This window comes from Lissotriton vulgaris, chromosome 9 (genome assembly GCF_964263255.1).
Source record: "Lissotriton vulgaris chromosome 9, aLisVul1.2, whole genome shotgun sequence".
Classification (NCBI taxonomy): Eukaryota; Metazoa; Chordata; class Amphibia; order Caudata; family Salamandridae; genus Lissotriton; species Lissotriton vulgaris.
This window is the reverse complement of record NC_141697.1, coordinates 968,342,385-968,367,949: the sequence shown is the minus strand read 5'-3', so window position 1 is coordinate 968,367,949 and position 25,565 is coordinate 968,342,385. Positions and strand designations below refer to the sequence as shown.

The window sequence follows — 25,565 nt, the reverse complement described above, 5'->3', positions numbered from 1 at the left end:
TGACACTTTTAAAGTCGGTAAGCCGTATTAGCTGTTTATTTTCGCTTTCTTATAAGCCTCTTGACACACCTCTAATTTCCGTTTAACCTTGATATGAACCATCTATTTAAGAACCCCGCAGACACTGGCTGCTCCTGTGTGCCTGGACCAGTAATTGCCGTTTGCCTACTGTTTCCAAAGGATACTTAGATATTTTACCTCTTTCATTGTTTTCTTTGAGAGTCAAGTACGAGTACTTAGGTACATCTAGTCGGTTTTCTTTTAATGTTTGGGAATGTTCCCTGTTTTACATTGTACGGGAGTTTACAATGTAATCCTGTAAATTTTACTCTTTTTCTAAGATAACTTTTTCTTTTACTTGTATTTTCCCTTTCGGCAGTTGATGATAAGGGCCCTTTAGTCTATTTTCTTGATAGGGTGTCTCATTTTATAGGTGCTATTTGAAATGAAATGCTTTGTGTGTTTGGCTTTATTGTTTATTTTTTTCTGAATGTTTTAAATGTTATTCATCATTAGTTTTTATGTACACTATGCATTGGGTGTTTTATTCGTTTGTGTAATACTGTGTCACATTTTTGAAAGTATGTTGTGGATATGCTTTTTATGGTTGCATACTAAAAATAAGATAGGGAGATTGCCATGTGTCCCTGCTCCCTCTGATTAGCAGAGGCACTGGCTGCTGATAACACAGGCCTCTGGGGGGGAAAGGGTCTCCCTATTGCCAACAGTTACTGAGAGAGGGGAGCATCAAAGAAGTTTATTGTTTTCACACTTTGTCTGAAAAGTAGGCTCCATGAAGGTACAGATGTGCGGGCAGAGGTTGGAGGAGGCATATGGGACTCTTGGGCCTGTGACAAGATGTTCACCATTGGTCGACGAGCGACAGTTGCATACCACATCTGCAGTTCAACCATTCACTATGATTCCCACTTAGATTAATTATTTGCAAACTGATGTCATTGGACACCCTGAAATCTGGCTTGAATACAGCCTAAGTTCACCAATAAGGGACAACTCCAGCCTATGATAAACATATCTCCACAAGGATACAAGCATATCAGGTAAAGATGGCAAGGGATGTCAACGGCTTACTCTGCAAGGCCCTACCCTATAGCAATATACGGTGGCAATATATATTAGCATAAACAGTGAGTGAGTTAAAACCTTCGCAATTCGCAATGAACACTATTTTAGATAGAAGTCTGAAAGATTTATGGGGTTTATTTATGCAGATGTATTTATACGATGCTCTGGGCTTTTTACGAGTATGTAAACCTGATAGGTTGAGGCACTGAAAAACAGTTCTGCATTGGATACAACATTTGTGCATCAAGTACTGCCTGAAACTCAGGCGCACAAGCACACACACGTCATTATTCTCTATTGCAGTTGCAGGTGCATTGCTTACCCTCAGGAAGAAAGGGAACTTCTTGCCATAAAAGCCGACTCGAAAGAACTCTGGCTCCAGTCGCTGTTGTTCCATGATGTGATCATAATACGTGGCTTCCATTTTCTGTAAGGAAAAGCAACCAAGTTGACATAATACTAAGTATCAATATGGCAACAGGAATGCTGAAATGGTTTCCCTGATTTCAAAGTCAATCAAAGACCACAGGCTGAAGAATATATCAAAATAGAACAAGAAGAGTAATAACATGAAATGGATGGTCTGTCAGTTCACTGTAACGTCTGTGGAACTGAGTTAGACTTTTCTTTACTTGTGGTATCAAAGTTTTAAAATCCATGAATTCTATATAGTATTGAATAAGAATGTCACCAAGAAAAGGAGGGGGCGAATAAATGATAGGTAAAGAGTGACAGAATGAAGGTGATGCAAGGTATGTACAGTGAAGGAGCAATGGAACCCCAAAAACATTAAGAAAGTTGAACAATGGTGGAGGTAAGAAGAAACAACATGAAGGGAAAAGCTGTGGAAAAACAACTGTGTTCCTATTAGCGAGAGGAAATAGTGAGAGCTCCGAAAAATGGATCAAAAAGATAGAATGACGAGGGAAAGAGATGGGCTAGAAAAAATAAGGGGATAGATTGGTAAGAGCCATGATGTTTTCGCTTTCCTCACTTAAACATGTGATAGCAATATAAGAAGGGATCAACTGAAGACAGGAGTGAACGTAAAGGAAAGTAGAGGGAAGATGTGGAAGTCGAGAGAAATCTATAGTAATGTGGATGTATGGCAATAGCATGTTCTTACCCGTATCCAGCTGAGGCTTTGGTAGTCATACAGACTCTCGTACTGATTTGCCAGCTCCCTGCACAGTGGTATTCCAAACTCCCAACACTGCAGAGGGAAATCATAAAGTATGCATGCAGGTCAAAACAGATGCAATTAAAGGCATGGAATACATAGACTTGTAATAAATAGTAATCGACAGACACTCTGGGACGCATCCACTGCAGGTGGCATGAAACACTTTTCTGGAGCTAGGCAGATGACATAGAGAGAATACAGATGGACACCAAGGCATGCCTAAGCCCAGAGGAAGCGCAATTTTAAGAATGGGATCACTGGCAGGTGTTAGAAAAATAATATCACCACAGGAGTCTGGAAACAGGCATTGGATAAACAAGGAGGCAGGAGAAACAGGTGCAGTGTAAGAAATATTGTAAGCAGGGTCAATGATCAAATAATCCCTTTCACTGCATATGCGCACAGACATATGGAGACTGAGACAAGCATAGAGCTACAAAGCAGTAACTAATATGCAGTTATAGAGTAGCTAAATACTTACAATACAAAAAATGTATTTCTTATGATGAATGCATCTGTATTATATTGGCAGAGTACAAAATGTTGACTCAGTATTCGCATCCTGCTTTTAGTCGTGTTCTTCAACATACAACAACCTCTTCATGTGAGATCCATCTCACACTTCAGTCAGGTAATTGTGTCCAACATCTGTTGTCCAAGCACATTATTCTCCATCTTTGTATAGATTTCTGCAGAGATGGGCTGCCACCACTGCCGTGACCATTACGATCAGGGCAGCAAGGAAGGTTCGGGTCCTGTCTCTGACTGGCTTGGACCACTCAAATATACCAAACAAACAAGTAAGCCAATCAGGTTTTGCTTATTTCAAATTTGATCACATTCAGCCTGCAAGTACTGAGCGGTCAAACTTTTATTTTTGTTTTTCCTATTCTTGGATTTTTTATATTTTCTTTTTGTGTATCATAGAAAAAGACAGTTTATCAAACAATAAGGAATACATTAAAAAAACAATGTGCGCAATATATACACTTGTTCAATATGTACATCATCAATACTAAATTTCAAACACACCAAAAATACATCACAAAAAATAAATGAATTACATTAATATAATGCCTAACATCAATTTTCAAAGTAGGCACCAGTCCTTCAGATTATAGAACAGAAGACGGGCGGACAACAAAGTTCATGAAAACTGCCAGCCAGTCTTACTGAGCCAGAGATTGGATATTTGTATGGTTGCACTAGTAGGGACAGAGAGAGTGGTATTGTTTATATCCCTAGAGGCACCCTTCCTCTTTACCCCTTGCTCGGGGTCAACGCGTTTTGAACCACAAGGCGATTCGGGGTTCTCCTCAGGACGTGGACTGGATGAGGCCGTAGCTGTGAACAATTATAATGAAATCTGGTGTAAGTATTGGTAGCAAACACATAATGGTGTAATACTAGACTCTAAAACCGGTATGTTAAAATACCTGGATGTAGAATTCATGGTCTCGATGAATGGGGCAGCAGCCTCACAAAGCACACATTATCTGCAAGGGAACAGGCATGTGAATGAGTGATAGCCTGTAACTGAAATAAACGAATGGTCTCACGAGTGGCCAGAACTGGCAAGGAGATGGTCCTACCTGACCTTGTGTGGCACTCAAGGCATTTATTTAGAAAGGTATACTTCGCATGGAACGTAATGTCTGCAAAGGAACAGATGAAAACGTTTAGAACTGTGTTTGTCTGAGTCTGGTGCTGTTCTATTTACAGAAAACGTCGGAAACTCCTACCTGTTCTTCAGGCGGATCGCCGCGGTACAATTTGATATGGCTGTGCAGTCAAGCAGTTCGAGTTCTGTTAGAACTAACTGGAAATGCAATGAGGAGAATTCAAGGTCAGCGCAATGGGGCGCGAACGGGAGCGTTAAATATCAAAGCGGCACACAGAGTAATAAACTCCGAAGCGTGTACTTACTCTTGCGGCAAGCTTCCTTCTCCTCAATCAATCATTCGGCAAGTGGCGTGGAGGCGCCGCGAGCCAGATTGGATGATTTAAAGTGGCCATGTTGGTAAGGTGTGACCGAGCGCTAAGGATGCTGGTACACGTAGTGCTGTAAGCATGTAAGGCTGCACAGGCCGGTTAGAAAAAGGCCATAGTGACTGGGCATATCTGGGCACTAGGAAAAGTCGTCTTTTAGATACTATTTGTGCTCCTATGAGACACGAATCATGTTAACCCAATCACTTCTGATTAAACATGTATGTATTTGGAAGGCCTGGCCGTGGACAGAGAAATGAGCCCAGTTGCCATGTCTGCTAGTGAGGCGTGTGTGCTTGGGGGGGTCCTACCACATGAAGGAGGGCCACCCTGCACGGCAGGCACGGGCAAGCAGAAATTGTCATAGTCAAATTGCTACTGGTGAGTCGTGTGTGCTTGAGAGGGTCTTACCACATGAAGGAGGGGTGCCCTACACGGCAGAAACGGGCAAGCGGAAAACGTTCACAGACATTTTGATCAAGAATGGCTCACAATGCAAGACAAGGGCTCTTGCATTATAAATTGCTTACTTCAGACAGTTCATTGAGCCCTGATGTGGCAGTGTCGAATTTTAGTATTAAATACGCTTCTGTTTGCGAAAGGCGTATTTCAGGATCTCCACTGCCGCCTTTGATAACTGACAACACTGTCCATCTCAGGTCGTGGGCATGGTGATTGTTCTGTAAGAAATGAGACACTAGTGGCACTGTCAGAACTTTATTGTTAATGCGGGAACAATGTTGTATAATCCTTTGTCGCACCTCCTATACAACCACTCAGGATTCATACCGAAGATGGTGCTCTGGGTGTCAGCTGATCACATCTAAACGTCCGCAAAAGAAAAAAGACACCCAGAGCACCATCTTCGGTATGAATCCTGTGCAGGGACATTGCAAGTGCGGTACCTGCTCGGTCTGCAATCTTACGATGGAAGGGTCACTGTTTACCGATGGAACTAAATTTTGGCGACACGAGGAGCACACTAATTGTAAAACCAAAAATGCAATATATGCCATCAAATGTCCTTGTGACAAAGTGTACATTGGGAAGACAACACAGGAGGTGCGACAAAGGACCCTGAGCCAGGGATAAAGAGGAAGGGTGCTTCTGGTTATACAAACAATACCACGCTCTCTGTCCCTAGCAGTACAACCATACAAACATCCAATCTCTGGCATAGCAAGACTGGCAGGCATTCTTTATAAACTGTGTTGTCCGCCCGTCTTCTGTTCTATAATTTGAAGGACTGGTGCCTACTCTAAATACTAAATGTTAGGCATTTTATCAATGTAATTCATTTATTTTTTGTGATGTATTTTTGGTGTTTTTGAAATTTAGTATTGATGATGTACATATTGAACACATGTATATATTGCGCACATTGTTTTCTGAATGCATTCTTTATTGTTTGACAAACTGCCTTTTCCTATGATACACAAAAAGAAAATATATCAAAAATTCAAGAAAAGGGAAAAAAACCAAAAATAAAACGTTGACCGCTCAGTACTTGTGGGCTGAGTGGCATTAAATTTGAAATAAGTAAAACCTGATTGGCTACTTTATTTGTGTGGTATAGAGGAGTGGTCTAAGCCAGTCAGAGAAAGGACCCGAACCTTGTTTGCCGCCCTCTCCTGCTGCAGTAGCAGGAATGTTTGTGGCGATTTTGAGGCGGAACCAAAATATGTTTTAGGGCCATGATGCTTCTCAAGGGGATGTCGTTTTTACAAAGCTGTTATTTATCTCTAATGATTCATTTTCAGCAGGTCAGTTTGTCAATATTACAATTGTATGATGCACCTATCTACGGAATCTGTTTGGATTATTCAGACTTTAATATCCTATCCACATTAATGATGGGAGAGATAGCTGGCAAGCTTTAGTTCTTATTCTAAATAAGACACCTGCACACCTTAATTTAAAATGTACACTGATATTGGCAAAAAAGACAACTTCTGAGGAATCTATATTTCTAAGTGTGCATAGAAGCATGTGCTCTCAGATGCAAGTGCCAACAATAATCACGTATCTCATCAATACAGATCTTACTCATCTACCAGATTCGTTAGGATCATAAATTCACTGCAAAGGGGAAAAGTGTTCTCTGTACTTGCGTCAGCATGCCCACTGTACAGTAAGTTTAGACAATTTAACAGTGGATTAAAAATCAATCCCTAGCCTTTGACCCTTACTATTTACTGTTTGAAAATTATTTGGTCTACTTGCCATGATGCCTGAATTGGCACCAAGTTATAGGGAGTTGGCCATGCAGTTTGCTAAGATGAAGAGGCTACTGGCCTGACCAACAGCTCATAGCTAGGTCCTGCCATTGCTGAAAGCATCAAGGAACTTCTTCTTTGAGCACTATGAGAAATATCTTGCTCAAGACTCCAAAATCTTGTGTCTCTACATGGTGTCAACATCAAGAGAGATCTATGGTGCATGGCCTGAGAATTTGCTTGAGCAACTTACTACTGTTGGAAGAAACCTTTAGGTATGGCATTTCTGAAATGTGATCATTGGACTATAATTTTTCAATGATTTCCTACCGGTAGATTGCTTAGCACTTTAAAAGAAAAAATACCAAAATAGCTTTATTTTTCTGATCTCTACCAGGCTTACAAACAAGACTATTGCAAGCCTGGACATGACATTTCCCCCCTCTCAAGCACTTCTTGCATGTGCATGGGATCCCTAAATGTCAATTATAGGAAGCCAGGAGTAGCAGCTACTTCACCTACAAATCCCTTTTGTTATCCTAGATTTGTTCGTACTTCCCCTGGTCTGAAGGACCAAGAAGGCCGTGGCACTAGCGAAAGGTATAGAGGGCTCTGAGAGCTTCTTTAACTTCCCTAGTTTTCTCTGTTTGCCTTCCCTAAGCCTTCATCAGCAAATATTAGGCTGTTAAAGGCATAAGTATGGACAAGATGCCAATGAAGTGATGTCATGAACAGAATCAAATGGTGAGGGATGACACATCCTTTGCCCTTGACATTTTGTTACGTCAACACCAATGAAGAGATCAGAGACATATGTACTTGTCTTTAAGAACTGGCTTCTATTTGACCCTGAAGCTTGGTAAGGAGCCATCTGCAGAAATGCCTGCCAGTTAACACCAAGGCTTATTAAGAATTCCATCACATAATATGAATCCCTGCCTGCTGAACTGATATACCTTGCCCTTGTTGAAGTAGTGGATGATCTTCCGACAAAGACCCTCTTTGCGTTGCCACTCTGTTTGTGCTTGGTAGTGAAGGAACTCGCGCAGAGGTCGGTCCTCCCACTGCAGCAGCTCCCAGTACAAGAGAAGAGTGAATGCAGCCTCTGTTGGATATGCACGAGGAAATTTATCAGTAAAAATTCTAAGCAGTTTTTTTAAAAACCTCTACAAGATCACTAGCATATATCTTCTATCTTCTGACAAAAGAAAGTCCAAAATCAGACAAAATAGCAAAAATAATTAAACTATTAGAATAGCATGATTGAAAATCAATTTACGTTTTGTCAAACTGCTTCATGGATGTTAAGACTACCACTAAAAGTTTTAACTCTATCATTAAATTCACATATATTAGGCAGTCATAGATATACCACTCAGATAATGACAGTAATAAGAAGCACTTGCGTCGTTGTCGTTTTTGTGGGTGCTCATTAGAGACGATCATCGGAGGGTTTTTTAGCATGTAGGTGAATGCTGTTGAGTATTTCTTTCTGTATGTGTGAATCCAAAAGGTACTTACTAAGAATTATCCCACAATGATTTAACAATTGATGATCCCTGGTCATTCTCTTGCTTTGTTCCAGTCTATATTTACAGATATGGTACATGTTCACCACAATAACCCACTGGTGAAAGTCTTAATGAGGGGTGAGAAGTGTGTGCTGGTCAGAGAAATAGGGTAAATCTGAATTTGTGCAACTTTGTAACAATGAGAAAATCTAAATACCAGCATTTTACTTCTTAAGGTTTACATTCCCATCACATAGTATGCACAGATACTCACCAGTGTAATTCTCAGCTTGAAGGTGCATATCACAAAGTTTATGAATGTAGCGGATGTACATCTCCTCCTTATTAATTTCTGATTTATAAAAATTCTGTGAATAGAAAGTTGAAAAAATGTATAGTAACTACATTATAGTCGGGGTCAGGGCCACTAATCGGTTCATTTAGCTCATCTATTCCTTAATTTAGACATCTTTTTACTCAAAGGCTTTTAACAATGTTTACAAAATAAAACAAATCAATAACAGTTTTAACAAGAAAGGGGCTTATGATCTAATGCACCAATTCAAATTAGATAAAGAAAGGAGTTCCTTTAAGCTGGGAGAGTAAGACTATATACCCTGGATTATGAGTTTGGTGGAAAAACTGCCAAAATCCAACAGCTGATACATACCGATTGTGTGGGGTACGACAAATGACATGCACAGTAAATAAAGCTGACTTTCAGTTTTTTATGTTCCCCCAGAATCGATGTTTAACACATGCAACAATAACTGACCAAGCAATATTCTACGTGTTAAATATTGAATGTGTGCCACAATCTGGGTGCAGTAAGAGTACTGTACACTATAAATAGCATATGAGGAAGTGCTCATTTTCAGGCATGGAAGGCCCCTGTATGACCAAAATAACTCCTAGACAGCAGAAATAGAAAAAAGCAATCCACACAAGGAGCTTAGTACACCTCCAAAGCACACCTAAACCTCCTACTTCTTGGGTAGGAGAGTTCAGGCAGCCATTTTGTGCAGTCAAAAGTGCCACAAATTTGAAAAACAGAATCCATGACCATCATTTGACATTACTCAGTCATCAAAAGCAGAAACCTGCCAATTTAGGGTTTGGGGGTCATGAGCTGGCGGTGGTAATACAAGGCCTTGCTCATGCTAAAGACTCCATCAAAAATCAGAGCGCACCTATCAATGGGCACAATGGAATAAATGAATACAGTATTAACATATCTATGTGATGCTGAGGACGTCAAAAAGAGGTTCCATGATCTGAAGTCATACACAACCCCTACTGCACATTGCGTGGTACCTGTTGCAAAGAATCCTATTGCTGCTAGCATTTTCTGTAGGTGAATGGCAGTGTGGTGCTCTCTCTTGGGCTTCAGGTGATCCCTTCATGATACTAGTATGTTTTCACCAGTGCCCATATTGACCTTGTATGTCCTCAGGATCTCTGGCTGACTCACGCTTAGAAGACCAAGCCTTAAACTGCCATTTTGCATTGCTGCAACATTTGAGGTCATGGCTGGATGGCCTACTTTCCATCCTCATGCATGCTGCAGTGCCTGTTGTAGCAGAACATGGATCTGGTATAGCATGAGGTAGTAGCCTAGTATGACTGTATGAATGATGGTGTATCGCAGAATGGAAGTGTGATCTGTTGCAATTAACCTGTGAGTGCCTCACCTTTCTGTTTATGTAGGTCTGGTCCTGTATACAGGTATGTGGGAATGTTTTTAAAGCTCAAACACTGTATTTATTGTGTTTTTGTGCATTTCTGTGTTGTGCTTAGGTTTTCTGGCGTTGGTTCCTATGTTTTCCTTTATTCTCTACACTTTTGAAACTTTCACGACCTGTTTTTGACTGGGGGTATTTGTAGGTGGTATTTCCCACTGGTTTTCAAATAATTATCGTACTTGAATCTTATTTATTGCATGCGTTATTTTTCGCATGCTGTAAATGTCATATGTGATAAATAGCTCATAAGATTATCAAATCACGAAGACTGCAGTCATGTGATATTAGCACACAAGATAAATGCATATGTTTTTTTAAAATCATGATCAGACTTGTCAGTAAATTCATGCGCTATTTACCTGGACATGGGGTAAATACCACTATGCCTACTCATAATCGAAGCATATGAGAAGGGGGGAAATTAACTCTTTTGTTTCTTTTAACAGAAGAATAATGTCCTAATTATGATTATGATGGGAAATTCTGAGACTTGTTTATAACAACATATGTAGCAGGGGTGTGAGCTGCAAGATATGCGTTAAAGATTGAACCCTGAGGGCCCGATTCACAGAGCTAACTTAAGACAAAATCCTAAACTTACTACCATTTTGATATTCACAGAAGGCACTTACTCATTTTGATATTCACAGAAGACACTTACTCATTTCGGTATTCACAGAAGTTAGGAGTCCTAACTTTAGGACTCCTAAATGCCTTCTGTGAACACCGAAAGTCTAAAAGTTAGGATTTTTCTCAGTTTAGTAGTAGTAAAGTTAGGACTCCTAACTTTAGGACTCCTAAATGCCTTCTGTGAATACCGAAAGTCTTAAAGTTAGGATTTTTCTCAATTTAGTAGTAGTAAAGTTAGGACTCCAAAATTTAGGACTCCTAAATGCCTTCTATGAATACTGAAAGTCTTCAAATTAGGATTTTTCTCAGATTAGTATTAGTAAAGTTGAGAAAAATCCTAATTTTAAGACTTTCCATATTCACAGAAGGCATTTAGGAGTCCTAAAGTTAGGAGTCCTAACTTTACTACTACTAAATTGGAATTTAGGGTCCATTAGAAGTTTGTCTAATATATTAGAACACACAGCTGAGAATTTAAGTTCATGGGAAGGTAGAGAGCTATTTTATTTTGCGTCTCTTTTACAAACTTTAAAAACTAAAGTTCGAAAGCCACAATCAAGAAAGCCAATTCCTAAAATCCCTCCTGACCTTCGTTACCTAAATAAAGAAATAAATAAATTAGTCAGGGCTCAATATCTTTCCTTAATTCCTGAACGTAGGCAGAGAATTTCTCTTCTGAGAAGAAGAAGAAATAGGTTAAAGGTTAGATTAAAACGGGAGAAAGAAGATGCTCTCTGGGTTAAGCTTCATGAGGCATCTAAGAATGGGCAGGTAAAGTCTTTCTGGTCATTAATTGGAGAAGGATGTGGGGTGCGATCCAGACCCTCTCCTATATCCATTAACGAGCAGACATGGGTTGATTTTATACAACAATTATATAATAGCAATGATGAGAAGTTCTGTCCTGATAAACTGCAGGAGGATTCAACCCCATATGACCCTCCTTCTGAATTAGAAATAGTTGCAGCAATCAAAGCTTTACGCTCATCTGGTGCACTAGGCCCAGATGAAATCCCAATTTCTGTGCTAAAATCCTATAGCACGTTATGGGGAAAAATCTTATACCCAGTCTTTAAACTTTGCTTTATTAATGGCAGGGTTCCACATTCTTGGAAGGGGAGTTTACTAATCCCGCTCCATAAAAAGGGGGCTAGAGACTTACCTCAAAATTATAGACAAATAGCCCTCTTAGATGCCATAGGCAAAGTTTTTTCTAAATGTTTATTGAATAGTTTAAATGATTGGGTAACGAAATCTGCAATACTCCCGTTGGAACAGACTGGATTTAGGAAACAGCATGGTACTTTGGATAATCTTACTGCTCTTCAAATCCTGGTGGAAAAATATGTTTCAGTTCGTAGAGGGGGTGTATTTGGGGCTTTCATTGACTTCTCTACGGCTTTTGATAAAGTGGATAGGCCCCTGCTGTGGAGTAAGTTAACCAAATTAGAGATACCATCTAGTTTATTAAAATTAGTTATCGCACTACATACAGATACTTGGTGCAGAGTTTTAATGGGTGGCGAGCGAGGACTGTCTAGGGTTATACCCACAGATAATGGTCTGAAACAGGGCTGTCTATTGGCTCCCCTGTTATTCTCCCTATATATCGCCGACCTCCCCAAAGCTATTTTATCAACCAGTAATGGTATTGCTCCACTTTTGGGGAGAGCTCCAATAGCGTGCTTAATGTACGCAGATGATATCTTAATCTTGGACCTCACCCCAAAAGGTTTGAATAACCGCTTACAAGCCCTGTCCTCCTACGCTAAGGCTCACTTTTTAAAAATCAATATCTCAAAGAGTAAAATAATGTGCTTTCAGAGAAAGAGAAATTCCAAATATGAAAATTACTACTGGTCCATTGGGGGTGAAAGATTGGAAGTAGTGAAATCTTATCCCTTCCTTGGTAAGATTGTCATGAACAATCTTAGTGAAAAAGCCCACACGGAGAATAACAACAGAAAAGCCCTTGTTCAAGGGAAGAGTCTTATTTCCCTCTACAAAGTGACTGGCAGAAGGCATTTTTCCATATTGCTCGAGGTTTTCCGAGCAAAAATCCCTGCATCCCTAATCTATGGATTAGAAATAGTGGACATGGCATGCTGGAATTTTTTAGATTCTACTGAAGGAAAAATATCACGCACTTTAGCCTCTGTCAGTACCGCAAATTCTACCTCCTCTTTAAGACGAGAATTTGGATTGCGCAGCTCTCGGGCTCAGGCATCTGCGAGTGTGGTGCGTTGGGTCTATAACATTGCAAGAGGAATGCCTGGCACATTGAGATACCTAATAAAAAATGAGTTGTTGGGTTCCTTTAACGCTCATTCCTCCATTGTGAGGAATTTCCGACAGGCTGTTGCGCTACTACAGCTAGACGAACAAAGTCTTTTCACATTATCTGACACTCAACTGAAGCTATCTTTAAAATCTGCCGCTTGGGAGCTGAGCTTTAGAGTTGATAGTGGGACCAGTAAAGCGGTGAGTGGAATGTTCCCTATTGGTAAATTTTGTAAAATAAAAACTCCCCAACCATACATATGCTGGAATCTTCCTCATGGAATTAGGCGATTTATGCTGCTGTTAAGGTATAATTTGCTCCCGTTAAATTGCCTTCTGTCCAAATGGTATGGTAGTTCAGATATCTGTAATCATTGTAACCTTAATACCCAGGATATGTACCATGTTGTTTTCGTTTGTCCGGCCCTTATGGCATTTAGACGTAAATGGCTAAGACCTATGTGCCTCCAACGGGGCATTCGTACTGCTTATGATTTCATTGAAGCAATGCTTAATCCCCCCGATGAAATGTTTTGTTTTAAATTATTTTATTTCTTTAAATGCTTTTTAACATTATATTGATTACTTAATACTATGTATATTTTCTTTGTACTTTTTATGGAATTTTGTTGTATGACTTTATGAATTCTTATGTGGATCTCTTTTGAGTTCCGTTATCATAATAAATAAATTAGAATTTTAGTCTTTAGTCTACTACTAAATTGAGAAAAATCCTAATTTTAAGACTTTCGGTATTCACAGAAGGCATTTAGGAGTCCTAAAGTTAGAACTCCTAACTTCTGTGAATACCGAAATGAGTAAGTGCCTTCTGTGAATACCGAAATGAGTAAGTGCCTTCTGTGAATATCCAAATGATAGTAAGTTTAGGATTTTGTCTTAAATTAGTTCTGTGAATCGGGCCCTGTGAGATATCGGTAGGTCAAACTTGTCAAATTTGACTGTGGAAAGTAAGCTGAAAAAATCTGATACTTGTGGAATTTAGAGAGGTAAACACTGATTCCACATAAAATTCTCAATTTTCCCTCCATAAACTTCTAATAGAAGGTATGTACTGCACCCAGTACATATCTCACCCCTGATATTGGTATTCACCAGCTGTGGTAAGTACTACAACGTTTACTGAGGCATTTGTAATCAAGGCTACGTGGTTTAAATTTGAATTATGCCATAGGCCGGCCTCCTTTCACAAATCAAAGCTGTATTAATGTGTTGTAAGTAATTAGAGAATGTATCATGGAGGATTAAAAAATAACTGAATTGATATCTGTTGGGAAGCACCAAAGAGAACAAAAATAAAAGGTGAAAGCGTCCATCTTCAACAGCTAAACCAGTCAATCAATGGTAGAGACAAATTATACTATTATTGAGTGAAGATGGGCAGTCCTTTTTAAATGTTTTTACAATTATGATTCTGCTCACTAATAATTTTAATACCTGGACAGTATGATTCTTGTTACATTCAGGTTCCTTTTCAAACAGCATGAATTTAACAATCGCGCTTTTAGAGCGATTAGCTTGTTGGCAGTAAAAGTGATGATTCTTTTGTACCTAATGTCTTAACCAGCCCCTAGGACTTATTCTGCATTTAGGTTGCAACTTCCAACACCATTTGTGCAATGAAGAAGTTCTGCATCATTGTTTGTGCAGAACATGCCTTTGATAACTTTCTCTCGCTTTCAGTTAGTAACAGATACATGGGGTAGAACTCTTTTGTGTAAGTTTATTATTGATTGCTATTTACACATGGATTTAGAAGTAGTATCTTTATGAGTGTGGAGTGTGAAAGGTGCTAAGGGCCCATCCCCTGTGGGGGGGGAGAAGACCCCTCTATCGAGATTGCGATACCAGAAAATGTCTGGGTCAGTCACTTCTCTAGAGTGTATAACGGACCTGTCTTTCCTGACGAGCAATCCCTGGGTGCCTATTCTGAGCAATGTAATCAAGGTAAGCTCCAAATAACGTTGGACAAAATAGACATACCCCTTGCCCGGAGCAATGAAGGCAAGGCCCCCAACAGGGTCCTTGTTGACCTATTTAAGTCTAATACACTTTTATGGGGTCCCCATTTAACTCAATTTTTTGATGCTAGCGCCTGCACCACATTTCCAAAGACCTGGGTGGAGTCCATCATTATCCCGATCTTCAAGAAGGGAAACCGTCAAGATCCCGGTTGTTAAAGACCGATTTCCCTCCTTGATTCAATGGTGAAGGTGGCAGGACGCGTTGTCCTGGAACATTTGCAGGATTGGGCGGTAGAAAACCAGGTCCTGTCAGATTTACAGTACGGTTTTCGTGAAGCACTCAGCACTATTGAACACAGTGTAAACCTGGCTATCATCATAGGGAAAAATACTAGAGGCAAAAAAGGAAGACTTTATTTAGTCTTCGTTGACCTTACGGCAGCGTTTGACTCTGTAATACATGGTAGGTTATGGGAGATCCTTGCAGGCTTAGGGCTGGACCCTAATATTATTGCTTTCTTGCAGGGCCTATATGATGGGGCTTCTGCCAGTGTTCATTATGGGGTAGATGGACAGTGCACAGAAGCATTCCCCATAAGGAGGGGGGTCAGGCAGGGCTGTGTCCTGGCCCCTTTCCTTTTTTAATCTATACATTAATTGGATGGCTGATGCACTGCCAAAGAGCGGTCAAGATTTTCCCCACGCAGGTGGGCGGCCTTTACCGGCCCTCCTATACGCAGACTCAGTTTTAATGGCACGCACTCGAAGGAGTTTTAGATAGTTTCAAAATGTTTATGCTTGATCTGGGTCTAAGTATCAACATCTCAAAGACCTTCATCATGAGCTGTGGCCAAGGGGCTCGGAGGGAGATGGGTAGGGACATACATTTGGATGGTAGGAAGCTAGCGTCAACTAGTACTTTCACGTATCTTGGTGTCCTTTTCGATCAGAATGATACTTGGACATGCACCATTGCTATGAAAAATCTTATATTTAGCAGATCAACTAGTACCCTTGCTACCTTTGCGAAGAAGTTGGGTAGGAAGCTGCCTGGGGGAACTTTTGCAAATCTATAAGGCACAATGTATCTCAGCTGCAATGTACGGGGCTGGGGTTTGGGGTTTTGCCAACACCCTCCTCCTACAACTTGTGGAAAACACTTTCCTGCGGTACATCCTCTGAGTGTGCCATGAGGAGGTTGGTCTTCCTTATATAGCGGACCTCATTAAGTTGGAGCCAATACTTCTTTGGCACAGGGTATGGGCCACTGAACAGACCCACAAAAACAGAGAGGTCCTGCGGGATAGCATTAGGGATGGACGGGAGATCTAAAGATCCCCTGGTTCAGGTTTGTCCCCTGTTTCATGAATGACCTAGGACACCCAGACTATTTCACTAACCCCACTTCTATGTCTCGGATTCCCAGAAAAGTATTGAAGAAAGAGGGCCAGAAATGTTGGGCTCCCTAAGAGTAGCAGTGCCTACACCTACTGTTATACAACATCAGATAAGTCTCACCTGCTTGGGCATGGAACCTACATTTTGTACCCAGTGGTTTTGATAGGTTGCTCCTGATAAGATTTAGATTGGGCACCATTCATAGATTAGTGACCATACCCAAAATAAATGAGTGGCCAAGACCCCTTCTCCCTTGCCCCTGTGACACCTACTCCACGCAGTCAACTATTCACTTAACTCTTTTCTGTAAGCTGTTTTCGGGGTTAAGGAAAGTTTGGCTATTGCCACTTTTAAAACAGCAAGGTCTTAGGCAATGCCGTCCAGCGTTTATTCGCCTACAACTATTAGAGAATGAGCATGTGGCTTGGAGGGTATCAAAGTTCCTGAAAAAGGTCCTTCAGCAAAGGAAAAGTATAACATTTGAGGTCTTGTATGCTATTCTTAATGAGGGGAAGTGGAATCTGAACTTTGTAATTATTTTTAAAGTGTAAATTTTAATGTATTGCGAATCTGCAATTTTAGTGCTGTATTAATCTATGAATTTTAATATGTAAATGTTATTGTTATTGTATGCTCTTGTGCTTTTATGACAGTTATTATCACGGTTGAATAAAGCTTTTTTGATTGATTGATTGATTGATTGATTGATTGAGTGTGGAGTCTCAGCACATAAAAAGATCTATGTATTTATGCATGGAGACTCTGCACTTGTACACATACTACTCATAAATCCCTTTGTAAATAGGAAACAATCGTACCCATGTGAATCAGGCCCCAAGTTTGTATTTCCCTATTTATAGACATGTTGTCCCTAGATGAACTGGGTAGAAGGCTAATGCAAGACACATTTATTGTTAAGATACGTGTGTCTCAACAATCTCCACAACAAATCCCAAAGACGCAATAGCATTTTTTTCTGCTCCAATCATAATGACATTTCAATGAGGATTTAGCCCAATCTAAAAGAGTAACTGATATACTGGTGTGTTCTGTGGGATCTCGCTCTAGGATAACACACTTATCTTTTTCTATTTATAACTGCAATTGTTTATAGATAAATGGTTTATAAGTATTTGAGCATAGGTTTTGTGAGGTGCATTACAATAAGCAATGAAAAAGTAAGAACTGATATATGTCTTAGAAGTGTTATTTTTAGGGAAGCCTATTACTTAGATCTTTTCCTTGAGGGAGGTGGGTGACCATTATACAATGTTATCCCAGCAGCTTTAAATAGATCCTTGACTAGCTCATGAAGGAACACCTTAATGACTTCTGCCAAGAAGACATCAGATCCTATGGCTTTGCTATTTGTTAGAAGATTTATCACTATGGAAAGTATGTTGAGAGTAACTTACACCTACAAACGCAGCCTCTTTTGATGATCCAGGGAAGATATTCGTTTCTGAAAAACAGTCTTCTCCATGTCACAAACAATATCCAGTAGTAATTTTTAGAGGAATCATCAAGGTACTGTCTCTCATTACTCTTCCTTTTGATACCCTTGCAGTGGTCTCTCTTTTGTTTTTATTTGGAGTGAAAGGTTTTTTCTTTTTATCTGCATGCCTACATATTTGAGCTTTCCTTACAATGTTTTTAATGATTCAATGTATGGAAAATGTTTGTCCTAATACCTAGGTTGCTTCCAAGATCACCTTTGTAATGCAGGGTGTAAATTACTTTGTTATGCTCTAGTTATAAAATACCTTAGTTGTGGGTTCTGCTAGCTGCATGTACAAGAGCAGCTCTGTATTAGGAGCAAATGGCTTTGTGAATAGGGAAACATCTATGTAAGGTGTATAGAGCATCAGAAGTACTCCCAGTAATCTAAACACAAAGATTAAAACCGCAGAATGCAGGAGGATTCCTAGTCGATAGAATGCTGCTTTTTTATATTTTTCCAAAATGTTTTTTTTCAGTTAATGGATTCTTTGGAAATACTCTTCTACTGACCCAGTGGGCTAGAAGTTCTTACAGAGATATATTGATTGTGTGCTCAGCAGAATGCAGACTATCAAACTTAGCGAGAAAATTGGTGTACAAACATAAATATACCTTTTGACCAACATTATGAATAGGCCTTCTGGATGCACAGTCTCAGCATTGGTTGTTTCCTATTGTCATAAAAAAAACGATATAGTTGGGGAGCCCTGGGAGTCGAAAAAAACACACTAAAACTCTTCATGCTGCTCCAACTCCTCTAAAGCTTATATACTGAGTTCGTCTGCTCACTATTTTTTAAAGAAAGCATGCTACATTTTCTAAGAAGTAATTTGTAACACCAAAATCCCTAAAGACTTAAAAAACCTTCTCAATGCTGAACACTATAATACCCCTATTTCTGCAAGTATACTATTGTTGGGGGTCATGTTCTTTCTGTGGCCAAAAGCCAAATTCTGATAGAGTAGGAGTGGAAATAATAGAAGTGTTAGATTGATTTTCCAGGTTTCAGGACATTTGCCTGGAGAGCAAACATCTTGAATCACAGCTCTCTCGGTGAAAATTCTCCCACAGGAATGTGTTGGTAGTCACACATGAACGGAAGAAGTTCTTTAATAACCATTGAAACGATTAGATGAAATGCTGTAACAGCCTTGCCAGGCATTGTAAACTTGTGGGTGTGTGTGTGTGTGCACAAGCACAAATAAACATAAAAAATTATGTGAATCAATATTTCCATCAACCCAAGCAGGAAAAACATGGACAAGTAATCAAGGTTTCATATGCAAGCAATTTTCGTTTTCCAGGCAGGAAATCGAACCGAGAAAGATAAAGTTCAGTGGTCTTGTAGAAAACGTTTGGAGAGGCGGAAGGATCATTGGAGCTTAAGCATCAGGTGCTCTGATATGCTGAATGTGGTGTGATAAACTAGTCATTGAGAGATACAAGGGAGTGCTGACAGTTTCTTCCTCCTTGGCTGTAATAAACAATTCATTAACGCTCTTGCAGATGTTTTCAAGTCCAACAACGGAACTCAAAACCGATAATAGCCTGAAAATATTGTGAATCTCATGCGCTTTCAGTGAGACTTTAAAATTGGGATATGAAAGTCTGAACCATCATTATCCAGGAAAAAAAGACTTAAAAAACAGTTTCACCAACATTACTAAAAAAAAGTGTACCCCCTTTTTTCATCCGAACGAAACACTTTGGGGGCAATTCCAATCTTGCGCAGAAAGCCCTACGACCGACTCTGTCCCATAGAGCTTACCGACCGACTCGTGCTCCAGATCTCCGAGCGACAGAGTACGATGTGCTGCAGCGCTGACGGACTCAGGCCGCTCGGAGCTCCATTGAAGTCAATAGTAGCCTGTCGTATGTTGCGTACGAAGGGTTCCATTGTGAAAAACGTATGTCTTGGAAAAAGGCACCCCCTTTTGCGTGTTTGTGTCATTGCCCCCGCAACGTACATGCATGGGTGAGGGGGACTCCTGGGTCCCCCTGTTGTCCAAGACGTAGGGCCCTGGGTGAAGGGGGGTCCAGCACGGAGGCACCGACTCGCACTGGCTGCTCACAACGTGCATCGTACTTGGCCAGCCGGAAATCAAACGCATTGCGCCACATACGTCGGACAACTTTAAGTCGCTCGGGAGGCATCGCTGATGGGTATGAGTTGGTTGGGCAGCGAGCGATTATTGTATCATACTTGCTCACTCGTACAGCTGTACGAGTCACATGGAAATCACTTGTTTGACTCGGACTCACTACTGGCGGATGCCACTAGGAGCCCTCCTGGGCGAGATCGCAATCAGCCCCTTTGTGTTAAAAAATAAAATACACATCACTGCCAAAGTTATCTACACCCTGAAGTGCAAATTCTAAAGCAGTGGGTCGAAGGATGAATTAATAAGATAAGCAAGGTTTGGGCTTGAATGTTCCCATGAGGAGCACTGTCAGTACTGATTTGCATTAGGTTGGCCTCTGGGGTTCATTAAGTGCTTGATGGAATTCAACGTCTACCCACTTGATTCCGAGTCAGGTGGACATCAAATTTTACGCAGATGGAGATACATTTACTCTGGCAGTTTGAAATGCACTTAGACCGCTCAACTGAGTAGGTGTCATCAGAAGTAAGTAATCACACTGTACATCCTATTTAGAGTGGATGATCAGATGGCTTTTATTTACCCACGACCATTGCCAGGTATATCCTGGTAATGAGGGATGGTAAAAAAAAAAAGAAAAAATACACCCAAGCCATAAGAGAAAGCTCATGTGGGAGTCATTCTTTTTTTTTTTTCAAAAGCAAAAAAAGATTTAAAAAAAAAAAAAAAAACCTTTGGAAAAGTTTGATGAGCAGCTGTCATGTTTGATGGAGCCATCCGTTTCCTACATGATGGGAACTGCCATGACCGCAGTTCCTGTCAAGGTGTAGAGCTGTCCATTGGGCTGGCGGACAACTCTATATTGGTCGGGCAAAGTAAAGGCAGTAAAGCTTCCCTCCATCCTGCCCGCCTTTACGCCATCTGCTAAACCCTAAGCATGACCCTCTCTTTAGAGTGACACATTTGATGAAAAATAGTGGCCTGGAATGCGTCTCAAAGGCATTGCCAGTGGGTATACTATTTGCAATAATTCATCCCTCTCCCTTTTGGGTGTTTAGGTACCAGTAGTATGCTTGGAAACCTAAGGCGGGGATAGCTTTCCAAGCCTACTACTGTCAATGTTTGTGAATTCAAAAAAGAAACTAAATATGCACTCATTCCAAGGGTACATCTATGGGTACACATTTGCTACACACTGTCACCATAGTAAAAAAGCCCCCTTCTCTTGTAGCCACAGTAGAAGGGGGACCAAGCCTGTGCCAGGTGAGGTGCCTCAACTACGGGCATCCACCAGACCCTCATGCCAAGTCTCCTCGGTATCATCCAATGAGTAGCGATATTCACTAGGTTGCCATACCCCTCCCATCCCCCCGTACTAGGCCTGTGAAAGGCAGAAGGCCCTGGCTCCAACCCAGAAGGCATGGCTCAGTTTGGTGCTGGAACTGCTGTTTTGCGATGACGGTCATACTCTGTGTCATAGTTGAGGACAATGAGGATGCTGTTGTTGATGGGTGTCGATGGGACAAGGGATGTTGGTATAAGAGTAAGCTCCAGAGCAGGTCTTGGTTTTGCTGACAGCGCCACTTCCGGTCCAGCACTGGATCCAATGGGCCCGACTGGCACCAAGGGTGTACCCGCCTGCAGAAACAAAGTAGAGGAGGGGTCCGCCGCCCAAAAAAGGGTGCATGGCCTCATAGAATTCTGTTAGTTGGGCCGGGGTCGCTCCTGCTCTGGGAATTAAGAGCAGTGAGGAGTCAACCCTGACTGGGGCTCCACAGAGGCAAGGAGCCTTGAGTGTTGACACTCCCTCATCTCGTCCGAGGATTTGGAAAGTCATGGAGTAGTTAAATAATTCCTCAACCTCCTAGACCCAGCAGTCCCTTGACCTTCCACGCAACCCACCAACTGGGCATCTATCAAAGATATCTGTCTGTGACAGGCGCCACATGGTTTGAACCTAGATGTTTTCTTGGGGGCCATCCTGTCACACCAGGAGAAAGAATTTCTCAAAAAAGTGTTTGACAAAAAGTCTTAAATTAAAGCCAGTCAAAAAGTAACTGAGGGTAGTGCTTCACAGATTTGCACTATCTGGTGTGAAAAGGAAAGAACTGACATCAACGCATCAAGAGTGGGACATCCGGTGTGGACACTGCTCACTTTGATCTGAATGATGCCACTTACTGGCACACAGGGTTACTGCTCCAAAAATGACCGCTGCCAGTCTGACACCTGTGGATAATTCGAAGGTAAGGAATCAGCGACTAAAAATCTCTACCAGTTACCATTGTATTGCAGCAGCATTATATATACACCTTGTTTTACATGTAATTGGTAAATTGATCCTTAAATATTTTATGAGACAGGATTCAAATATCAGTCCACTGGGCTCAAAGGCCCCTTTGAGCTGCGAAATAGGGACACTCCTTCAACCAAGCTGTTTCTATCTCTAGTTAAAGTAGATACTGGTAAAGCACTAATCAAATATGAAGATGTCAGATGTGGACATTGAACTGCACTTGTATGCTTGTTCAATGAGTAATCAGAACAAAACATGAGAAGTTTCAGTCCATGAGAGTATGGGAGTATTTCAAATTCGTGTTCCTAGGAAAGAAAAGCAGGGATTGTTAATCAACACTCAACTGTGAAGCCTCAGCCAGCCACGGAAACACTTTGCCAGTGGGCCATCCAGTGACGGCGGGTGTAGGCAAACGCAGTAGGGCGGTGGGACGGCGTGGGGAAGTCGACAGACGGAGTCGGTAAATTAAATAAATAAACAAAACCTAATACATTGTCTGTCGACTTCCCCCCTGGCCTGCCCCACCCTACTCCATCGCACTTATCTGCACCTGCCCCGACTGTGGCCAGCCAACACAGAACTGCCATCACTCTACTTAGGATGAGCCTTATGATGTTAATTTTCTCTGCGCAATATGTAGAACAATTATAGAAGCATTTATGAAACAGAACTCGCATCCTGCCTCAGGGAAATGTGGTACAATTTAAAAGCATGGGAAAGACAACTATATTAGCTATGAACATGCTTTTTCATTAATTTAAGCGTTGCATAAACATTTGCATTAACCTGCAGCACACACATATAGAGTGTGATATCCATTTTATTTAATGCAGACCACAATTTAAAATGGCGCATGTTAGGCCAAAATGCTTTTCTGTCTGGTATTTATTTTCCCTGTCTTCAGTTTCAGAAACCAAGCTGCACATGGCCACTTTAATTAAATGTATCTTATTTTTTGGTTTCGGTGGGAATGTTTGTCTGTATTTGTTTTATGCAAGAGTTGATTAATGAACCTTGCACCTGATGAGAGAGATAACACTGACCGAAATGTATCATGTCACTACTTTAAAAAAAAATTTTTTTCATTGATTATTCGCATTTAATTATCCAGACATTGTAGAGCGATACATGAACATATTGATACATGGCATAGTTACATATCTTTACAACCACATTAAAAGAGTACACATTCACATTGCAGAAGGTCTAAGAGAGTCCCTATATGTCATTGCATAAAAGTCTTAAATCGTTGAATGAGTCTCTAACAGCAGGCCATTACGGATAGTTCACAGCATTCTCGCCTACATCAGAAGTCCAGCATAACATATCATGGGTAATCAAATCTATCATGACCTATCACATCTATACCATCCTAACAAAACTTACCCAACCCTCCCTCTCCGCGCAAACTCGGCAACAAGTGTCTATAGTAACACTTTCACATGTCTAGATCTAAAATTTGTGTGTATCTCGGTTCCACAGTCTGTCCTAGGTGTACTGTGCATTCCTTCTATATTAAGTAATAGAACCCACTGACGCTGTAAGGAGCCTATGTGTCCCATACCAGTAGCCCAAGACATCAATAGATGGTGTTGCGACTCCTTAGTAGGATAATGTATCTATTGCTGCATATTCCTCCATCATTGAAGTCCAGCTCATCGATATCTGTGTTTTCCGTAGACCTCTATACTCCTCTTTTTAGTTCAGCCCCCTACGCCATACCCCATCTCACTACTTCTGTATGCCAATCCTGTAGTGACGGAGCCCTAGCGGCTTTCCATTGTATGGTTATGGCTCTTTTAGCTAGAAGGAGCGCAAGATTAGCAAATCGACAAATGGGATTACCCTTCTTTCCAGGGGGCCCTAGTCCCAGTATACAGTATTCCAATGTGTCGTTATGACACACCGGGGCTATATCTGTCAGTATTTTGCATACTGTCGTCCGATAGTGTCCCAGTCTAGGGCTGTCCCATACAATGTGTATCAGCCCTGCTTGGGAGCATAGCAGCACGGGCAGGTATCACTTGCCCCCGGAAACATATCACACAATCTGTATGGGGTTAAATAAGCTCTGTGGAGTAACATCAATCATAACATTCCTTGTCTGTAAATTCACGGCCTGCATACTCTTCGCATCTGTTGCGTAATGGTCGTAATGAGATCGCTGTTTCAGTCCGAATCCCGTGAGTCAACCATTTTGTCAGGCGTGCCCCATTTCCCATTAGGTATTGCATGGTAAGTAGCGTGTTCGTGGTTGGTTCAATATCCTCTGGTGACCATGTAGTGCGTATATATCTGGATATATGTGCATGTAGTAGGTACATTGTATCGAGGGCACCATGTATGTGTATAAACGTTGCATGTGTCATTAATACACCTTCAGAAAAGAACTCTCCTATCGTGGTAATGCCCGCATCAGCCCATGCCTGTAAAGAACGGTTAGTGACCGGTCCCGTTTGTGTGGGGACACCTAGTAGCGGAATAGTAGGAGCAAACGGTGGTGTCCGTCCAGTGTACATCACTGCGCTCCTCCAGTAAGTAATGGCTATCCTTAGCAAGACGGGTGTCGATGTTGGTAGGAAGGCCTGAGTCAGTAAGAGCCTGTGGATGACCCTCTTGTCCCTATCCTGCAGTGACATATCCAATTCTTGTAAATTACTTTCTGCAAGCCAATATGCCAGCCACTGCAGTTGGCTAGCGTAGCAATATGCGAGCAAATCCGGTACTCCCATCCCCCCTTGTTTCGTGGTTAATTGTAATTTCACCAAGATGATACGTCTGCGCCCCGTGCCCCAGACTAGCTCTATCAATAAAGAGTTCAATACTTTAAAAACCCTCGAGAGTAGTATCATGCCACTACAATATAAAAATTGAAGGTCATGCAGCATAGACTCCATTGTGTGGTAGCTGGGAAGAATACTTAATACTGCGTTATTAAGAAATGTTTGACCATTCTCTATTTCAAGCTTTGTTCACACACCAAATGTTTTCTTTCCAAAAAATTGAAATAATAAAAAACCTTCTCTTTTATACAGACATGCGCTTCACATATGTTCAGCAGATTAACCGCATCGCTGCGGCGGTTATTTTTCCCCTACGCGGCATTTTTCTAAAAGCCGCGTAAGATGACGAGCTCAGCTCGTCATCCGCACACGCCTCCCGTGGCTGATGACGAGCTCAGCTCGTAATCAGTATCGAAGGGGTTAAGATACTATGGAACGCGCCAGAAAATATTTTTGATTGGTGCTGTTTCAAATCCTTCATGATAAGTGAAGGGAGTGCTTGCTCCAAAACCCTTTTACCACCAAATTATAAAACAGAATTCTGGAGCTGGTAATGTGTGACAAGATCATTTGTGCACAGTTGTTGTGTGGTATTTTGTTATGGTGATGTGTTGTATTAGTTTTTAGGATGCAGTGGTGTTTTGTTCCGGTGTGATATTGCTACATTGTACTGCAGTAACTGCGCAGCATTCTGTTATGACTTTTTTTGTGATGTGTGGTGTTATGTTGTAAACGTGCAGCGTGGGGATGCACTGCAGGAGCATGGAACATGGCAACATCTTTAAAATGTGTAATCAATCAATCAGCACCTGTAGAGCGCAGCTTATCACCCCTGAGGGTATTCAGGCTCTGTGATATGCATGTCTA

The 25,565-nt window shown here is 41.1% G+C and overlaps 1 protein-coding gene across 1 annotated transcript in view; it reads right to left on the bottom strand.

Annotated features, from left to right (window-relative positions):
• DOCK3 (dedicator of cytokinesis 3) overlaps nt 1-25,565 on the bottom strand; it is a 1,414,611-nt gene that overhangs the window by 142,776 nt on the left and 1,246,270 nt on the right. The window contains exons 37-40 of the mRNA XM_086938817.1: nt 8,260-8,353; nt 7,431-7,579; nt 2,213-2,299; nt 1,409-1,513 (exon numbers count right to left, since the gene is read on the bottom strand). Of these exons, the coding sequence (XP_086794943.1) occupies nt 1,409-1,513; nt 2,213-2,299; nt 7,431-7,579; nt 8,260-8,353 (435 nt within the window). The remainder of the gene's footprint in view (nt 1-1,408; nt 1,514-2,212; nt 2,300-7,430; nt 7,580-8,259; nt 8,354-25,565) is intronic.